This window comes from Diplotaxodon limnothrissa, linkage group LG22 (genome assembly GCF_057381915.1).
Source record: "Diplotaxodon limnothrissa isolate DT_005_m linkage group LG22, D_limnothrissa_male_GT1.1, whole genome shotgun sequence".
Lineage (NCBI taxonomy): Eukaryota > Metazoa > Chordata > Actinopteri > Cichliformes > Cichlidae > Diplotaxodon > Diplotaxodon limnothrissa.
In genome coordinates, this window is record NC_140616.1 from 28,953,763 (window position 1) to 28,970,840 (window position 17,078).

Consider the following 17,078-nt stretch of genomic DNA (forward strand, 5'->3'; position numbering starts at 1 on the left):
TGATCGCGCAGAGAATCGCTGAGCTTATGTGAGTCCGTGTGTAAAAGCAGCAGTATATATATTTTAGTTCTGCTGAGCCAAATAAGACAGGTCGGGGTGAAGAAGTGACAGCCAAAGAAAAGCTTACCACAAAATGGAGAAGTTATGACAAATCAGACTATAAGGCAAAAAGAAAAAACACGCACAAGGGTTAGGGTTAAATTTAAAAACTGTACTTTTGAGTTAAAATATATATTTATAATTTTAATAAATGACAAATTAAAAAGGCATGAACATTTTTTTTGTATCGAAAAAATATCGAACCGTGACACCAAAGTATCGAACCGAACCGTGAATTTTGTGTATCGTTGCACCCCTAATATATATATATATATATATATATATATATATATATATATATATATATATATATATATATTTCTGTCTGCTCATGTGTTCTTGTGTTGTCATAAGACCTCCATGTCCCCACATTGCATCAGTCTTACTAAAGACAAGCATGCGTAAGCAGCAAATCAGCCATAGTATTCAGCTATCAGGCAATAAGAAGACGAGCATGCTGACCAAGCTGATATTATTACCAACCCTATTCAGGTTCTTCTCACAAATATAAAAATGGGCATTTTCTCAGGTATTAGAGGTGCATGTACAAATGAACAGCTGTGGTCAACAAAAACATGCTGTGATTCTTATCACCAGAAAATCCATGCAATTTGTGTAGGGGTAGCTTTTTTTTTCTGTCAGCTCAATTTGCTGGATTTCCATAACCCCCCACCCCTGCTGTTCCATAGCCTCCGCTCACACTGGCCAGCAGGAAATAGGCATTCGATGCTTTTCTAGATGACTTCCTGAAAGAAATGAATCTCTCACAGAAAATGAGAACAATGAATAATGAAACGCTGGATGGGATGTGCCTGACCCATGCTATTCATACAACCTGTGCCATCTCTCAGAGCCAACTATGAAATTGAAGGTTGTGATCACAGGGCTGGAAAGAGCCATGGGCAGGACCATTAGAATGGAGGGAAACAAATAGGTTTTCTTGGATGCACATATAATCATTTGATTTAGGCTACATGTAGACCAGAGCGCCTCAGTCAGGATAAATGTCACGTTTTGAAACTCTCAAACAGATTACATTTTTCTTGCTTTATTCATAACATCCCACGTGTCTTCTGGGAATAGCTGTGTTTTCAATCACAGCTTTTTTGACAACTTTTCGAGGCTGTGTCAAACTGAAAATGTGCGATCTAAAACTTTCTGTACACTGCACTGTACAGTTTATGCCTTGAGTATAATTGGATGCAAAGTTCCTCAGGGAAGAATACAGTGAGAACAGAACAGACCATTTTCAGTCTGTGCAGCCACTTTACAGGAAGAAAAGTGTTTTAATGGCATTGTAACCCCACAGAGAAAATAATCCACCAATAAGAGAAAATACAGCCGTGCAGTGCCGCAAGAATGTCGGGCCCAGGAGGTATTTCAGGTTTTGAAAGCCTGCTTCTCCGCCTCACATTAGCCTCAGCAGGACAGCTAAGAAAAGACGGAAAAAAAAATTGCTTGCGCCCTTTTAAAAAAGAGAGAGAGAGAGCGAGAGACAGAGACCGACCACAGCCCTCGAGCTACAGCTGCAATCCTAACATGAAGGAGTCAGCTTGAGCACTAACAAATCTTTCTAATCCCTTTCAACATAGAGCAGCATTTGCCAGACCCCTGCTCCTCCAGGGTCTTAGAGAGAGACAGTGTGTGTGTGTGTGGGTGTGTGTGTTCATAGTCCTGTCAGTTAGGGTAAGTTAGGATGAGCGAAGGACTTTTGAGAGTCACTAGTAGGAGAGACGAAGCACCGTGGCCACTCAGTATGAAACTCCACACTATGCTGTAGAGCTATCATTTACCCTATGGGGGCCTGGGTGGCTTACTGCCTGTGTGTTACCAAAAGATGTGAATCGCAAGATCGAGTAATTACTGAACACTGTGGAGGCTCCTGAGTGTGTATTTTTTATGTCACACATTTTGGTTGAAGTGAATGACTTTGGTGATCATTTGGCTGTATATAATTGCATCGAACGCAGTGATAGGGGTCCCTATCTGACACCCGGCGAGGAGCGCTGCGTCTCAGGTCACCGGGCTCTGTTTACGAATCATTGATTTTGCTGTACTACAGCGAACGACACAAGGTGCAGCCTCACCTCATCACGGACGCTCCTAGTGAGGCGCCAGCAAATAGAGAAAGCGGTGAAGGGTGTGGAGGTGGGGACACGGTGAAGTGTCGTAGCGGTCCAATTATGTTTTTGTTATAAAAACATAATTGCAGGGACCCCTTCAGCACTGGCTAATTCTACCACAGTCGTCGATTCCAGTGTAATCCACTGCGTCATTTTCATCTTGGAAATGCTGGAATGGGTAATCAGATGATTGATTGAAGAGAAATGCTTTACTGACAGAATACTGACAGGGACACAGCTGGCTGCCTGTCAAGGGGGGATGGCTGAATGATATATGAGTATCCACACTCAAAACAAAGCAAAAAAAAAAAAAAACGCCCACATTTGCAAGGTGATATCGTAACCCTCAGTAGAATCTGTGTTCACCCATTATCGGAGGACGTGAAGCATATCCGAAGACCTTTTTGCCTCTCGACTGTTGATTACATTTGTGATTTGTGTTTTTTTTCCCTTTGCGCTCTGCCTCAAAATCCTTAGCAGTGAAGCCATAGCATAAGACATCTGCTTTCAACACTTCCTTATTAAAAATGATTATATGCATATCAAACTCGAGCTACTTACCATGACACGTTCAGTGATAAAAATCAGCAAAGAATTTAATTTCACTTTGCCACCTGCACATCAAATCACCGTCTACTTCGTCCCCAGTTGAATGCTGTGACTACTGTGCAGCAGGGTGGTATTGAAATGCAAGTATACTCCCACACATACAGTCTCATAGCTCATTTTAGGTACAGACACCGATCATTAGAGGGAGAAAACATAATAGAGGTACACTCCTCCAAAGGCTTACCACTGCAGAAAGGTGCTGGGGAATGATAATTATAGTAATAGATATTGTGCTATAAATAAAGTTTGAAATGCTAAAAATATTATGCAGCCTTGCCATCGGTGCAATAAAACATGCACTATAATAAGTATGCACTATAACTCCAAAGCTGCACAGTGTATTCTTTGGAAGTGTAGCTTTTAATGCATTCTATTGGATTCTATTGTTCACACATGGAAATCAAATGCATAAGAATAAGATAATTTATGTGGAAGAAAGAAATTGTTAAGACAGAGCTGCTGTGTTCTGATTGATGCCGAGGAAAAGTGGTATCGACTGACGAGAGTCTCTTTATTATGTTTATTGATTGTGTTTTGGTGTGCTCTGGATTAAAGCCACATGTCCACGCTCTCATTTTCAGATAAGAAGGGCACGGGAAAAAAATTGCTGCTTCAGGTAATGAAATATGAGGATCTATTGAATTGGAAAAATAAATGCTTTCGAAAATATTGCTCTACAAAGCTAAACTGACAGGGCTCTGCAACCATCATTATTTATTGCGAGGGAGCGAGCTGGGGAGGATGACATACTGTAGTTCAGTGCCGTTCAGCATTTTTCCTGCAACAAGACACCGCGCAACGGCTAGACTGTCTCCACATAAAAGGCTGGGCTAAGAGAAAAAGTGCACGGGGCAATATGCGTAAAGAAAGCAGGATCAATAACCAATCTGTGGAGCAGAGAGGGTCAGGTGGAGCATGGGGAGGTTATCATATACTGGACTTCAACACGCGTAATGGAGGAGTCCTCTGTGTTTTGGACTGCTCTAAGATACAGTGTTGCTCACAGGAGCATCTGTGGATAGTAAACAGAGTGGAAAATGCTTTTGCGTGGCATGCAGCGGCGAATCCACTCAGAATTCCATTACACCATTTTCAGATGCCTCAATAAAGACCAATTGACACAGTTATCTAATGATTTTTTTATGTAAGTAACAAAGTTTTTATACCCGGTGTTGTGGATAGTGTCTCAAGCTTTTTTGCCTTTTGGAGACCAAAATACGGCCTGGTGTGTGGCTAATTGTCCCAGTAGTCTTTGCTGAGGATTTGTGGGCATTTGAAAGTTCCTCTTTTCTTCTTACCTGGTTCTTTTATCATAATATTCATCCAGTATATCTTTTCTTTGTACATATCCAAACAATTTCAGCCTTGTTTCTCTAACTTTGCACCTGTGCTGCTTCTCTGATGTACTTTTTACGATCTTGTCCATCCTGAGCAAAATCAGCCTCCAGCGCACCCTCCTGTGTTTTTGTTAGTACAACCATCTCCAAACCAACTCTCACTCTAAACCTTCCCTTTGACTTTTGCTGCTTTCGTTCAGTCACAAGTCACCCTGACACTCATCTCCACCCTCTCCACATCTCCCTGCCTGCTCTCCCTCTTGTGCACTGCCTGTTGATTTGGATGGTTAACCTCAGGTATCTAAACTCATCTATCATCACTACCTTGCTTCTTGCTTCTCTTGACATTCATTCCTCTTCTCTCCAGTACATATCTCCACCTCTCCAGGCTCCCTTCCACCTGCTCCCTAATATTGCTACAGGTCAGTGTAATCTGTGAATTAGGATAGGCTAAAGTTTACCACACACACACACACAACAAAATCTGCATAGTATACACAAAACTAGGATTATGCAACAATACTATTAGTAATACTGTTCTGTGTATATATATATGTTCCACATGACGTTTGCATCCAAAAACTTCCAGATTTCATGTCATTTTTTCGCAGCACGCTCGGAGTGCAAAGGCAGTAATGGATACAAGAACTGAGGACACTGCTTGATCGCATGATAGCAACTCGTAAATCACAAGATAGGTCCTAAAGAATGCAATGTCTTGTCATCCTTTTTGACTAATGACGATTCTAAACATTATTAAATAGAACTTGAAACTAGTGACAACCAATTAGAAAACATTTCTGCTATTCCATGACTCTTCCTGGAAGCTATATTCATCTTTTATAGGTAGTTTACAATGCTGGGTGTGATGGATTACTTTCTAACTTTGTTACTTTGTAACACTTTACTGTTATGCAGTAATGTAACACTTTACTAAATTTATTAAATATGGTTACGATACTGTTGTTCCTTATGTTACAGAGGTTCTTCAGTTATCTGCACTAAAGCAGACAGAAAGAAAGAAAATCATCCTCTTTCTTTCCTTTCTGCACACTCGGACTTCAATCAGCTTATTTCAGTTTGTGTGCAGGAGAAAGAAAATGGTGGCACGGTATGGGGATACTGCTTTTGAGGAGTGGAGTTGTGGACATTTATTGCACACAAGGATAAGAGCATGATGGTAAAGTGGAAACTGCGTCCAAGACAGAAACAACAGCATTATATTGCTAACACAACTTTGGCTCTCTGCAAGCATCTGCAAAGGCAGGCTGCTACTGCATTCATGTGTGTTCGGTCTCCATTTCTAGAAATGTAAAATAAAGATTATTTTTTGAGCGTGACCACTCTGAGTTCAGTCTTTCTCTTTCGCCAAAAGAATTCAAAAGAACAGGATTTAACACATGCTAATGCAAAGCTACAGAGTAACATTTCAGTGAGATATATGAACTTGTTTTTAGACAGTGCATCTTGGATCTGGAGAATTTTCACTTCCATTGGCAAATCTTTTTATATTTTTTTATATTTTTATTTTCAAGCAAAAATATCTTGTATTAAGTGAAAAAAATTTGCCAATGAAACAAGTTACTCTGTTATATGTAGCTGATTGTGTCTTATTTTAAGTGTGATGAGATCTTTTTGACTGGAACAAATATACTTGGTAAGATTGAGTTTTTGCAGTGTAGCCAAGAACCCAGCAGCCAGACCCTGAGCGGTCAGACTTGACTAAGGATGTGTGTTGGTGTGTGGGACTGTAGCTTAAGGTTTATATTGTTAACTAGTAATTATGAGACAAGCTCTTTCAGGTCACTTTATGGAGTAACAACAAAGTAATATAACAAGTAGTGCAACTAATTCCTTTCTCCAACATTAAGTAATGTACTGCACTGAAAAGGAACGAGAAATGTGTAATACGTTACTTATCTTGGGCAACAACCTCCACCCTACTAGTTTATTTTTTGTAGGCCAAGTAAAATCCTCTGACTCTTTGCTGTGCAGCTTCCAGAGTGTGGAGGGGAGCACTGTCTTGCATGAAGTGCCATTGCCATTTTTAGGCAGGTGATATGTGTCAGGGTAACATTCAGGACCCACAGTTTTCCAGGAGAATACTTCACTGAAGTGAAATGCTTATTATTATTCCGTCAGTGGTGTCAATGTTCTGATCCATGCATATCAAACTACAGCTCTCTCATTTCCTATTGTGTAGAGATGTTATCCACTAGTAAGTTTTTTAATATACAAGAATACATTGTGATGTAAATTCCAGAGTGAGAATATGGTATTTTTTCATAAATGCACTTTTATGAAACTGTTCCATCACATTTTATTTATAATATTATCTCCGTCTGCAGGTTTTGCTACTGCTTGTGGATTATTTAGCACAAATTGTCACTCGCAATTGTATGGGAGCTTCATAAAGAGCTAAGAAAAAATGCACTGGTTCCACTTGTTTAGGCTATTTGCCAGATAGAAGCTATGGGGCTAGAGGCAGACAAGCTGTCTCTAAGAACTAAATCTAAAAATACACTCCATAATATTTATTTTTACTTGCCATCTTTTACCAGGTGTGTTCCTATGATTTGTATCATTGTTATTATCAATGCAAGCAGTATCAGCAGCTGAGCTTACGTGCTGGAAGTATTACCACAAATTCTCTTTATGTATAATGAATGCAGATGTTTCAGCACAGACAGCACAGACTTATAGTGTACTGAACTATACAGGTATGTGCTGTTGTCAGGGTCCTGGGACTGGGCGACCCAGGATCCCTGAGCAGTTATGTATTATTATTATTATTATTATTATTATTATTATTATTATATGTATTTTGGTATTGCTGCTGCTCTCCTCCATGATTGTAGATGTGAGTGTGTGTGTTTATGTCTGCGGGGATGCTTGGAGGATGGAGCTCAGCCACCTGCAGGCCTGAGGGGTGTGGCCCTGCGGAAGGACTGGCCACACCCGAAGTCACACACCTGCTGCTGATCAGGCCTCGTCGGGGGAGCTACTTAGGAGAGAGTTGGAGCTCCCACCGACGCGGGATCATTTCCTTGAGACTCCACGTTAGTCGTCCCATTGAATTGAGTTAATGTGTGTAAGTGTATGCCCGCGGTTATTTGTGTCCTGACGGCTGCGTCTATTGTTTCCTGCAGGAGGAGCGTGGAAGGCACGAAGAGCAGCGAGCACCGGGGGGTGCTGACACGGGAGCGGAGAGCACAGAGAAACGAACTATTCACGCAGAGACACGACACGGGAGTCTGGGAGAACACGGGGATTTATTGTTGTTTTTGTTCCACTCTGTAAATAAACACACTGTTTATACATAGAGCACCGCGCCTGGGTCCTCCTCCTTCCCCACATCCCCACGGTCTGCCAGCCAGACCGTGACAGAATGATCCCGCCACTTATGGACCCAGCGGTCTCCGAGGAGAGGCTCAGGAGGGAAGTTATGGATGAAGTGTACCACCTATGTGAGGTGTGGTGGGAGAAGCCAGCGGAAGGTTTGCGTCGCGCCGTGGAGAGGCGGCTGCAGGAGATGCTTTTTAAATTCCCCTGGCTGGTGGACTCCCTTAATGCGGTGGTCCTGGACTTCCTACTTTCCACCCTCCACCTCCACTCTCCTCCTCAGGCTGCCCACCAGCTCGGACAGCTGGTGGATTCACTGCCTGAGACGCCGGCCCCGACGCCGACACGGAAACGACGTTCGCGCCGCCAGCGTTCCTCACCGCAGCTAAATCCACAGACATCTCAACAGCCGGCTGTGGTGAGTCATATGGACAATTCATCGTCACTCACCTCAACTGTTTACTCTGGGGCTATGTTTATACGGTCAGCTGCCCAGCCGGTAGCCAAAGCGCAGCCCGCGGCCCAGCTGGTCGCTGTACCTCAGCCTATCGCCCGGCTAGTGATCCAGCCGTCACCTGCTGAATCATCCCCCGCGACATCTACCTCACCGCTTACCGTTTCATCCTGTTCACCATCCACATCACACGCTCAGCCATCTTCTCCACCAGCAGCAGCCTCCATTCCACTGCCCACTCCAGCGGCCTTGTCCGGAGAGAGCGACCTCACCCGCGTCCAACGCCTGATGGACTGGGTAACTCACACCACCAACACAAGGGCAAGAGTGGTGGGGTTAAACGCCATCGAGGCAATCCTGGAGGGAAACCCCTACCTCGGCCAGCTCAAGGGAGTTTCCGCCTGCCTTTGCACCCTGCGTAAAACCCGGGGGGTAGTGCAAGCTCGGGAAACCTCAGACTTCGTCCAGCTGCAGCAGGAGCTCAGCATGCCCGAGCAGGAGCTCAGCGAGCCGGAGGAGCCCGCACCGTCAGCTGAGGCGCTCAGCGAGCCGGAGGAGCTCAGCATGCCCGAGCAGGAGCTCAGCGAGCCGGAGGAGCCCGCACCGCCAGCTGAGGAGCTCAGCGAGCCGGAGGAGCTCAGCATGCCCGAGCAGGAGCTCAGTGAGCCGGAGGAGCCCGCATCGCCAGCTGTGGAGCTCAGCGAGCCGGAGGAGCTCAGCATGCCCGAGCAGGAGCTCAGTGAGCCGGAGGAGCCCGCACCGCCAGCTGAGGAGCTCAGCGAGCCGGAGGAGCTCAGCATGCCCGAGCAGGAGCTCAGTGAGCCGGAGGAGCCCGCATCGCCAGCTGTGGAGCTCAGCGTGCCCGAGCAGGAGCTCAGCGAGCCGGAGGAGCCCGCACCGCCAGCTGAGGAGCTCAGCGAGCCGGAGGAGCCCGCACCGCCAGCTGAGGAGCTCAGCGAGCCGGAGGAGCCCGCACCGCCAGCTGAGGAGCTCAGCGAGCCGGAGGAGCCCAGCATGCCCGAGCAGGAGCTCAGCGAGCCGGAGGAGCTCGGCATGCCCGAGCAGGAGCTCAGTGAGCCGGAGGAGCCCGCATCGCCAGCTGTGGAGCTCAGCATGCCCGAGCAGGAGCTCTCGCTGCCGGCCGAGGAGGAGCTCTCGCTGCCGGCCGAGGAGGAGCTCTCGCTGCCGGCCGAGGAGGAGCTCTCGCTGCCGGCCGAGGAGGTCAGCGGACCGGAGGGACCTCCACGTCTAGCGCGGCCTCCTCGCCGTCCACGTCCGGTGCGTCCACGTCAGCGATCGGCGCGTCATGGACCTGTTGCCACGCCTCGCTGTTGCTCACCGGAGCAGCGACGTTGCCATCGGACCCGTGGCAGGCCGCCGGAGGGGCAGCGCCGCCGCCACCGGACCCGTGGCAGGCCACCAGAACCGTTCTGCCGCCACCGGACCCGTGGCTGGCCGCCGGAGGAGCAGCGCCGCCGCCACCGGACCCGTGGCAGGCCCCCTGAACTGTTTTGCTGCTGCCGCCGGACCCGGGGCCGTCCGCCGGAGCTGCTACGTCGCCGCCGTTGGGCTCGAGGTAGGCCCCCTGAACTCTCTTGTTGTGTTGATGGGCCGCCTGTGACTGTTTGTGGCGTCTTTTCGTTTTCTTTTTGCACCGCTGCGGGATGCGCGGTCTGACTCTGAGACTGTGGACTGGGTCGGTTTGTTGTTTTGTTGTTTTTGCTTGTTTTGGTTCTGGCCCTCCGTCCTGGTTCCCCCAGCCGCCCGCCCTGGGTTGGTTGTGCTGTTTTTTGTTTTGGTTTTGGGGTCGTCGGGAGCCGACCCTTTGAGGGGGGGTGCTGTCAGGGTCCTGGGACTGGGCGACCCAGGATCCCTGAGCAGTTATGTATTATTATTATTATTATTATTATTATATGTATTTTGGTATTGCTGCTGCTCTCCTCCATGATTGTAGATGTGAGTGTGTGTGTTTATGTCTGCGGGGATGCTTGGAGGATGGAGCTCAGCCACCTGCAGGCCTGAGGGGTGTGGCCCTGCGGAAGGACTGGCCACACCCGAAGTCACACACCTGCTGCTGATCAGGCCTCGTCGGGGGAGCTACTTAGGAGAGAGTTGGAGCTCCCACCGACGCGGGATCATTTCCTTGAGACTCCACGTTAGTCGTCCCATTGAATTGAGTTAATGTGTGTAAGTGTATGCCCGCGGTTATTTGTGTCCTGACGGCTGCGTCTATTGTTTCCCGCAGGAGGAGCGTCTATTGTTTCCCGCAGGAGGAGCGTGGCAGGCACGAAGAGCAGCGAGCACCGGGGGGTGCTGACACGGGAGCGGAGAGCACAGAGAAACGAACTATTCACGCAGAGACACGACACGGGAGTCTGGGAGAACACGGGGATTTATTGTTGTTTTTGTTCCACTCTGTAAATAAACACACTGTTTATACATGGAGCACCGCGCCTGGGTCCTCCTCCTTCCCCACATCCCCACGGTCTGCCAGCCAGACCGTGACAGCTGTTAGTGAAAATGCAATATTGTAAAATGGAGGAAATATTAAGATTGTGCAATATTTAAATTAACAACAGACCTAGAACTGACTGGTCTGTTGCCTTTTGGAAAAGGGTGTTTGAAAACATTTATGCATTAGCAAGTAAATGAAAAGCTGAAATTAGTCATGCAAAGGTGAATACTGTCATATTTGTGAGTGATTCACATTAATCGAGTCTCTGGTGTGCTTATGAGAAACCAGGCTTGCCAACTAGATTTACTCTGGCCTGACAGAGTATTTCTACTGGATCTGATCAATGAGTCACCTATCCACACTTTAATTACCTGTTTGGTCAGAAAAAAAAACATCCCACACTGTGTAACTGTACATTAGGTCTAAATGAGTTGGACATTTTAAGAAGGTAGAGAAGAAAGGATCATTAGGAGATTATAAACTGAGTTCATCTTCTTCAAACCAGCACTCCGCAGGCACTGATGTTTCCCTTTCATAACTGGAAGCAGAAAAAAACAATAAAGCCTGGATGGAACCAAGAGGGTGTTAGTGACAGGTGTCACAGTTAAATGGTGCCATATGTGTGTATGAGAAAAACTGTCTGAATTTAAACACAGCACACAAAATTACTTGATCTCAACAACATCCCGACAGCACTACTTCACCTCTGAGCTGTTGCATAAGAATTAATTTATAGGAAAACCTCAAAAATACCTCATTAAAAAAGTTCTTAAAGATGCTTAGCTCTGATGCTTTGATATATTTACTGGCTGATTGGTATAATTACAGTTTACCCAATGTTTTCATTCACTGAACTCCCTAAAAGGAGACAAAATTCAGTGAACATGAAGAGCTAAGGTATGGTTCTGCTCCAGCTTGTCAGGAACCCCTCACTGAGTCCAGCTGTCTTTATGGTTCTGGTTTAGCAAAACTCTCAGCAGGCCAGCTCCTAAAACAGGAGAGAATCTCAGCAGGAACCATATGAGGAGCATACAGTATCAGTCGCTGATTTACTAGCTGCATGAAGAGTATCTCAACTGATCTTTAGCTTGGAATTCTTTGTTTTTTTGCTAAGTGTAGCAATTATAAAATTAAATATATACTATACATTTAGTATGCCCAATAGTTTTCCTTTACCTGGCTTCACTTACACGTGCCATAACATCAGATGTCCTGCTTATTAATGGTTACATGAAGGGGGCTGCGAAATCTATAAGTCAGAGACTAGAAAATCAGAGATCTAGTTTTCCAGCTTAGCTATGAGTGTGAGGATGTTAGTGTTGGCAGTATATGACTTATCACACAGTAATGAAAGCAGAGGCAGCGGCAGCTTAACTACCACACTAGTCTCCCATGAGTCTTGCGTCAAACACTACAGGTTCATTTACTAAGAGCTGATGCAGCCATCCAGAAAAATCTAAGTTCAAACCTTTGTTAATGAGATCAACAAATGCTATAGGTTTTCATCGACTTGTAGTCAAGCAGCGTTAAGCCCGTTTCCAAAGACAACAGTCAACTGCATTCACAAGACTGCAGTAATTTACAGGATGGATGCAAAAAGGCAAAAAGCTTCATAACAGAATGCTGTTTTGTAGACAGAAGGCTTTCGCTTCGATGTTAATGATGTCTCTTTTGAAGTTTGATGTTTTCAAAGTAGAAGTGTAATATAGTGGAGCACAGTAGTATATAACATAGAAATAGTAGGTTAAACTTAAGCACTTAAGTAAAATATTAGGGTAAATGTATTAAATTGGAGTCAATCCCTGGCCCTGACCCCGATTTGATCCAATGGTGATGGTTGTAGTTGTGGTGAGGTTGTTTTAAGATATACCTTACTCTTGTCTAGTGGCACTGATGAGGACCTCTGGATGTCAGTGCCACCCATACTACTTCTCCTGTGGACACACTCCAAAAAGTGATCAAAAATCAGACTTGACTCACCTTTTCTTTTTTCATCTCTCTCTCTCTCTCGCCCTATTTCTAGGATCTTCTGCCACACCAAACCTCTGCATTTCCTAAGAATCAAATCACTTGTTACTCTATATAAACAAGAAGCTTTAAGGAGTGTAATAACTCACTCAGTTAATTAAAGCTGGTAAAAGATCAATAAAGCTCCAGGTCCCTCTTTCCTCATTTTTCCGTATTAATTAAAGATACTCACTTTGAAGAGTGTTTTTTTTTTCTTTTTCTCTTCTGTATCTGGTTAATTAGAGACTTTGAAGCAGTGAAAAGCTCCAAACTTGATGAATGAAACAACAGTAAATCAAATTAAGTTGCATGATCTTAATCAAAATGTGAGCCACTTTGCACTGATCCTGTCAGCTTAGACCTGTGAATTTGCAACATTAACAGTGAATCTGAATCTTTTTGACCAATCTGATTTCCCAGTCAGAATTTAAACGACGTGTTAGAGGTCTGGGACACGGCAACACTGCCCTGAAATTGCTCCACCGTGGCCGCGAGCACAGAAATACAAGGCAAATGGCTTTCCCTGCATCATAACCTTGACTGCAGCAGCTACTCTGCTTTGAGCTTTGGCCATTGATGCACTCGAGGGCCACTTTGTGCCAGTATTAGCCCTCCATGTCGCCATGTTGCCATCACAGCTCACAGAGCCCAGTGGCAAAAAATAATAAAATGAAATGTCAAATCAAAGGGAGGACAGAGAATGGTCTTTACCACAGGGCTTAGAGTTTTGAGTGAAATGGAAAAGTGGATTTACTGCTGCTATTCTCAGTATTGAGTGGATATGCTGCAAATTGAGTCAATGAAATATGGAATGAGCTAAATTCACACTCTGCGTCTGAGGAAGAGCTTCTTCCTGTGACAAGAATCTTCCCTAGCTCAGTGATATATGCAGGATTCTAACATAAAGAAATAAATAACAGGAACTTTTAGATAAATGCTTCATTTCAGTAAATAAAAGAGCATCTATTCATGTGCCAGCATTACACCGAACATTATTTGGGTTTAAGCTTGCTAAATGTTCTAACAAATAACATAAAAGAATATAAGATTTGAAAATGCATTCAAATGTTAAGCTTTGTTGAATTTTCCACCATCATTTTTTTGTTTGTTTTTGCACAGCAATATTAGGGGTTCAATTGCAGTAATAGCCCATTCTATATCTGAAAAGCAGTACAGTTTCATAAGTTGCTTGAAAATGTCCCAGAAGACACAGCAGCACCACCCGAACAATCACAAAACCTTATTCAGGTTTTGTGAATTACTATTAAATTACTAAAAATAATTATTTTTATTATCGATTATTATTTTTATTATTAATTATTTTTTGATTAATTTGTTTTTACATTGTTTTTTTATTTACTGTTACTGTTTTATTTACTGACTCTGGATACTGTAGCTCCGGTGAAAACTAAGACCTCAAATCAGAAGTTCCTGACTCCGTGGTATAATTCTCAAACACGTAGCCTAAAGCAGATAACTTGTAAGCTGGAGAGGAAATGGCGTGTCACCAATTTAGAGGATCATCATTTAATTCAATTCAATTCAATTTTATTCACAAATCACAAATCACAACAACAGTCGCCTCAAGGCGCTTCATAGATACAGAGAAAAACCCAACAATCATATGACCCCCTATGAGCAAGCACTTTGGCGACAGTGGGAAGGAAAAACTCCCTTTTAACAGGAAGAAACCTCCGGCAGAACCAGGCTCAGGGAGGGGCGGCCATCTGCTGCGACCGGTTGGGGTGAGAGAAGGAAGACAGGATAAAAGACATGCTGTGGAAGAGAGACAGAGGTTAATAACAGATATGATTCAATGCAGAGAGGTCTATTAACACATAGTGAGTGAGAAAGGTGACTGGAAAGGAAAAACTCAATGCATCATGGGAATCCCCGGCAGCCTACGTCTATTGCAGCATAACTAAGGGAGGATTCAGGGTCACCTGGTCCAGCCCTAACTAATGCTATGCATTTAGCCTGGAGAAATAGTTTGCTGCTTTATAAGAAAGCCCTCCACAAAGCCAGAACATCTTACTATTCATCACTGATTGAAGAAAATAAGAACAACCCCAGGTTTCTCTTCAGCACTGTAGCCAGGCTGACAAAAAGTCAGAGCTCTTTTGAGCCAACCATCGCTTTAGCATTAACTAGTAATGACTTCATGAACTTCTTCACAAATAAAATTTTAATCATTAGAAAAAAAAATCACCAATAATCATCCCACAGATGTAATATTATCTACAGCTACTCTTAGTACCATTGATGTTCATTTAAACTCTTTTTCTCCAGTTGATCTTTCTGAGTTAACTTCAATAATTACTTCCTCCAAACCATCAACGTGTCTTTTAGACCCCATTCCTACAAAACTGCTCAAAGAAGTCCTGCCATAAATTAATGCTTCAATCTTAAATATGATCAACCTATCTCTAATAATCGGCTATGTACCACAGGCCTTCAAGCTGGCTGTAGTTAAACCTTTACTCAAAAAGCATCTCTAGACCCAGCAGTCTTAGCTAATTATAGGCCAATCTCCAACCTTCCTTTCATATCAAACATCCTTGAAAGAGTAGTTGTCAAACAGCTAACACATCATCTGCAGAGGAATGGCTTATTTGAAGAGTTTCAGTCAGGTTTCAGAGCTCATCACAGCACAGAAACAGCTTTAGTGAAGGTTACAAATGATCTTCTTATGGCCTCTGACAGTGGACTCATCTCTGTGCTTGTCCTGCTAGACCTCAGTGCAGCATTCGATACTGTCGACCATAATATCCTATTAGAACACGCTGTAGGGCTGGACCAGGTGACCCTGAATCCTCCCTTAGTTATGCTGCAATAGACGTAGGCTGCCGGGGGATTCCCATGATGCATTGAGTTTTTCCTTTTCAGTCACCTTTTTCACTCACTATGTGTTAATAGACCTCTCTGCATTGAAACATATCTGTTATTATTCTCTGAATCTCTTCCACAGCATGTCTTTTATCCTGTCTTCCTTCTCTCACCCCAACTGGTCGCAGCAGATGGCCCCGCCCCTCCCTGAGCCTGGTTCTGCCGGAGGTTTCTTCCTGTTAAAAGGGAGTTTTTCCTTCCCACCGTCGCCAAAGTGCTTGCTCATAGGGGGTCATATGATTGTTGGGTGTTTCTCTGAATGTATTATTGTAGGGTCTACCTTACAATATAAAGCACCTTGAGGCGACGGTTGTTGTGATTTGGCGCTATATAAATAAAATTGAATTGAACTGAAGTGAACTGTTACATTGTTTTATATTTCCATTTCTTGTGTTGTAAAGCACTTTGTGATTTTTTTATCTGTGAAAAGTGCTATATAAATAAATTTTACTTACTTACAAGGTTAAATACCCCTAATCCTAAAACTATACCAAATAAAGCTGAAAATTGCTCTCTCAAGTGTTAGCAGTCAGCGCACAAAGAAATGAACAAACACATTTTTTCATATTTTTGTTATTCAAAACATTGTTAAATACAGGGTTGAGTATAACATTAATGCCTCCTATTATGAAAGTTGTTAGTTGGTTTATTAATAATCAGTGTTTCCAGATCTTTGAAAACCAAATAATCACATCCACGTTCAAAGCATGTAATAACATCATTGTTAGTAATTACAAACTCAACAGACAATCAGATCTGAATTCTACTTCATCCTGCACACGTTGTTTTAGGGTTCTTATGCATAATAAAACTTCACAAATAGCTGGTAATGATTTTGACGTACCTCAAGATTCAACATTAGGTCCTCTGCTTTTCTTCGTCTACATCTCATTGACTTACATCAAACTGCTCCACTGACTGTCAGATTCGCAGGTACTGCTAGAGATATGAATAACTTTAGCACATTTAAATGACTGATCAAAAAAGACACCACACAATAAATAAAGTTCTAATTAAATTAGACTAATAGCATTAATTGTGAGTTGGTGTTTTTGTCTGGTAACACGAACGATTTGTTTTACATGATAATCATGAAGTTAAAATCAGATATTGCAGCTCCAACATTTTTACTCATCAGTCAGGCAGTGTGTCAGATTTGAAGTCCTGTATAACCTATTTAGTGCAAGAAAGAAAGTCATGACAACAGAAAATGAGTTTGTAACGTCTCTCAATGACTGTACAACAGAAATGAACCAGAGAGACAATCTGTCAGCCATCAATGAAATGATGACGACGGGCCCAAGAAGACAGTCTGAAAAATGTTAACTGACAAAGAAAATGATTCAGAGCACGTTAAGAGCACGGCAGGAGAGAGTGGGTCTGTGACTAATAGACAAGATACACAATTGTGGGTATCTGTCACATATGCAAGAAAAAATGCTTCATTGAAGAGAGCTCATCTCTCTGAAATAATGGTACCTCAAAAAACTCCCACAAGGATGAGTGTTAAAGCGTTCCCTTTAAAGTCTTGTTCTCAAGAGCAGATGGTGGAAAACAGAGGTGCGGTATCCTCGTGACATACAGACTACTACTGTTAGCAGAAAAAAACAAAAAACATCCAGGTAAAAACTGGTGCATTCTGCATGATGTCTTCAGCCTTTCACCTCCAAAGGTTTGTGTGTGTCAGTCTGAAATTTTTAATCTTACGTACAAGGAGCAGTGCCTCAGGAGGTAGAGTGGGTCAGCCACTAATTGGAGGGTTATCG

At 43.7% G+C, this 17,078-nt stretch overlaps 1 protein-coding gene across 1 annotated transcript; it reads left to right on the top strand.

The window, feature by feature from the left end:
- Positions 1 to 7,553: 7,553 nt before the first annotated feature.
- LOC146610111 (uncharacterized) lies at positions 7,554 to 9,641 on the top strand. The gene is made up of 2 exons (XM_085346792.1): positions 7,554 to 8,009; positions 8,079 to 9,641. Exons 1-2 carry the CDS (start codon positions 7,557 to 7,559, stop codon positions 9,639 to 9,641), a joined length of 2,016 nt encoding a protein of 671 aa, XP_085202918.1. The 5' UTR covers positions 7,554 to 7,556.
- The last annotated feature ends 7,437 nt before the right edge of the window (positions 9,642 to 17,078 follow it).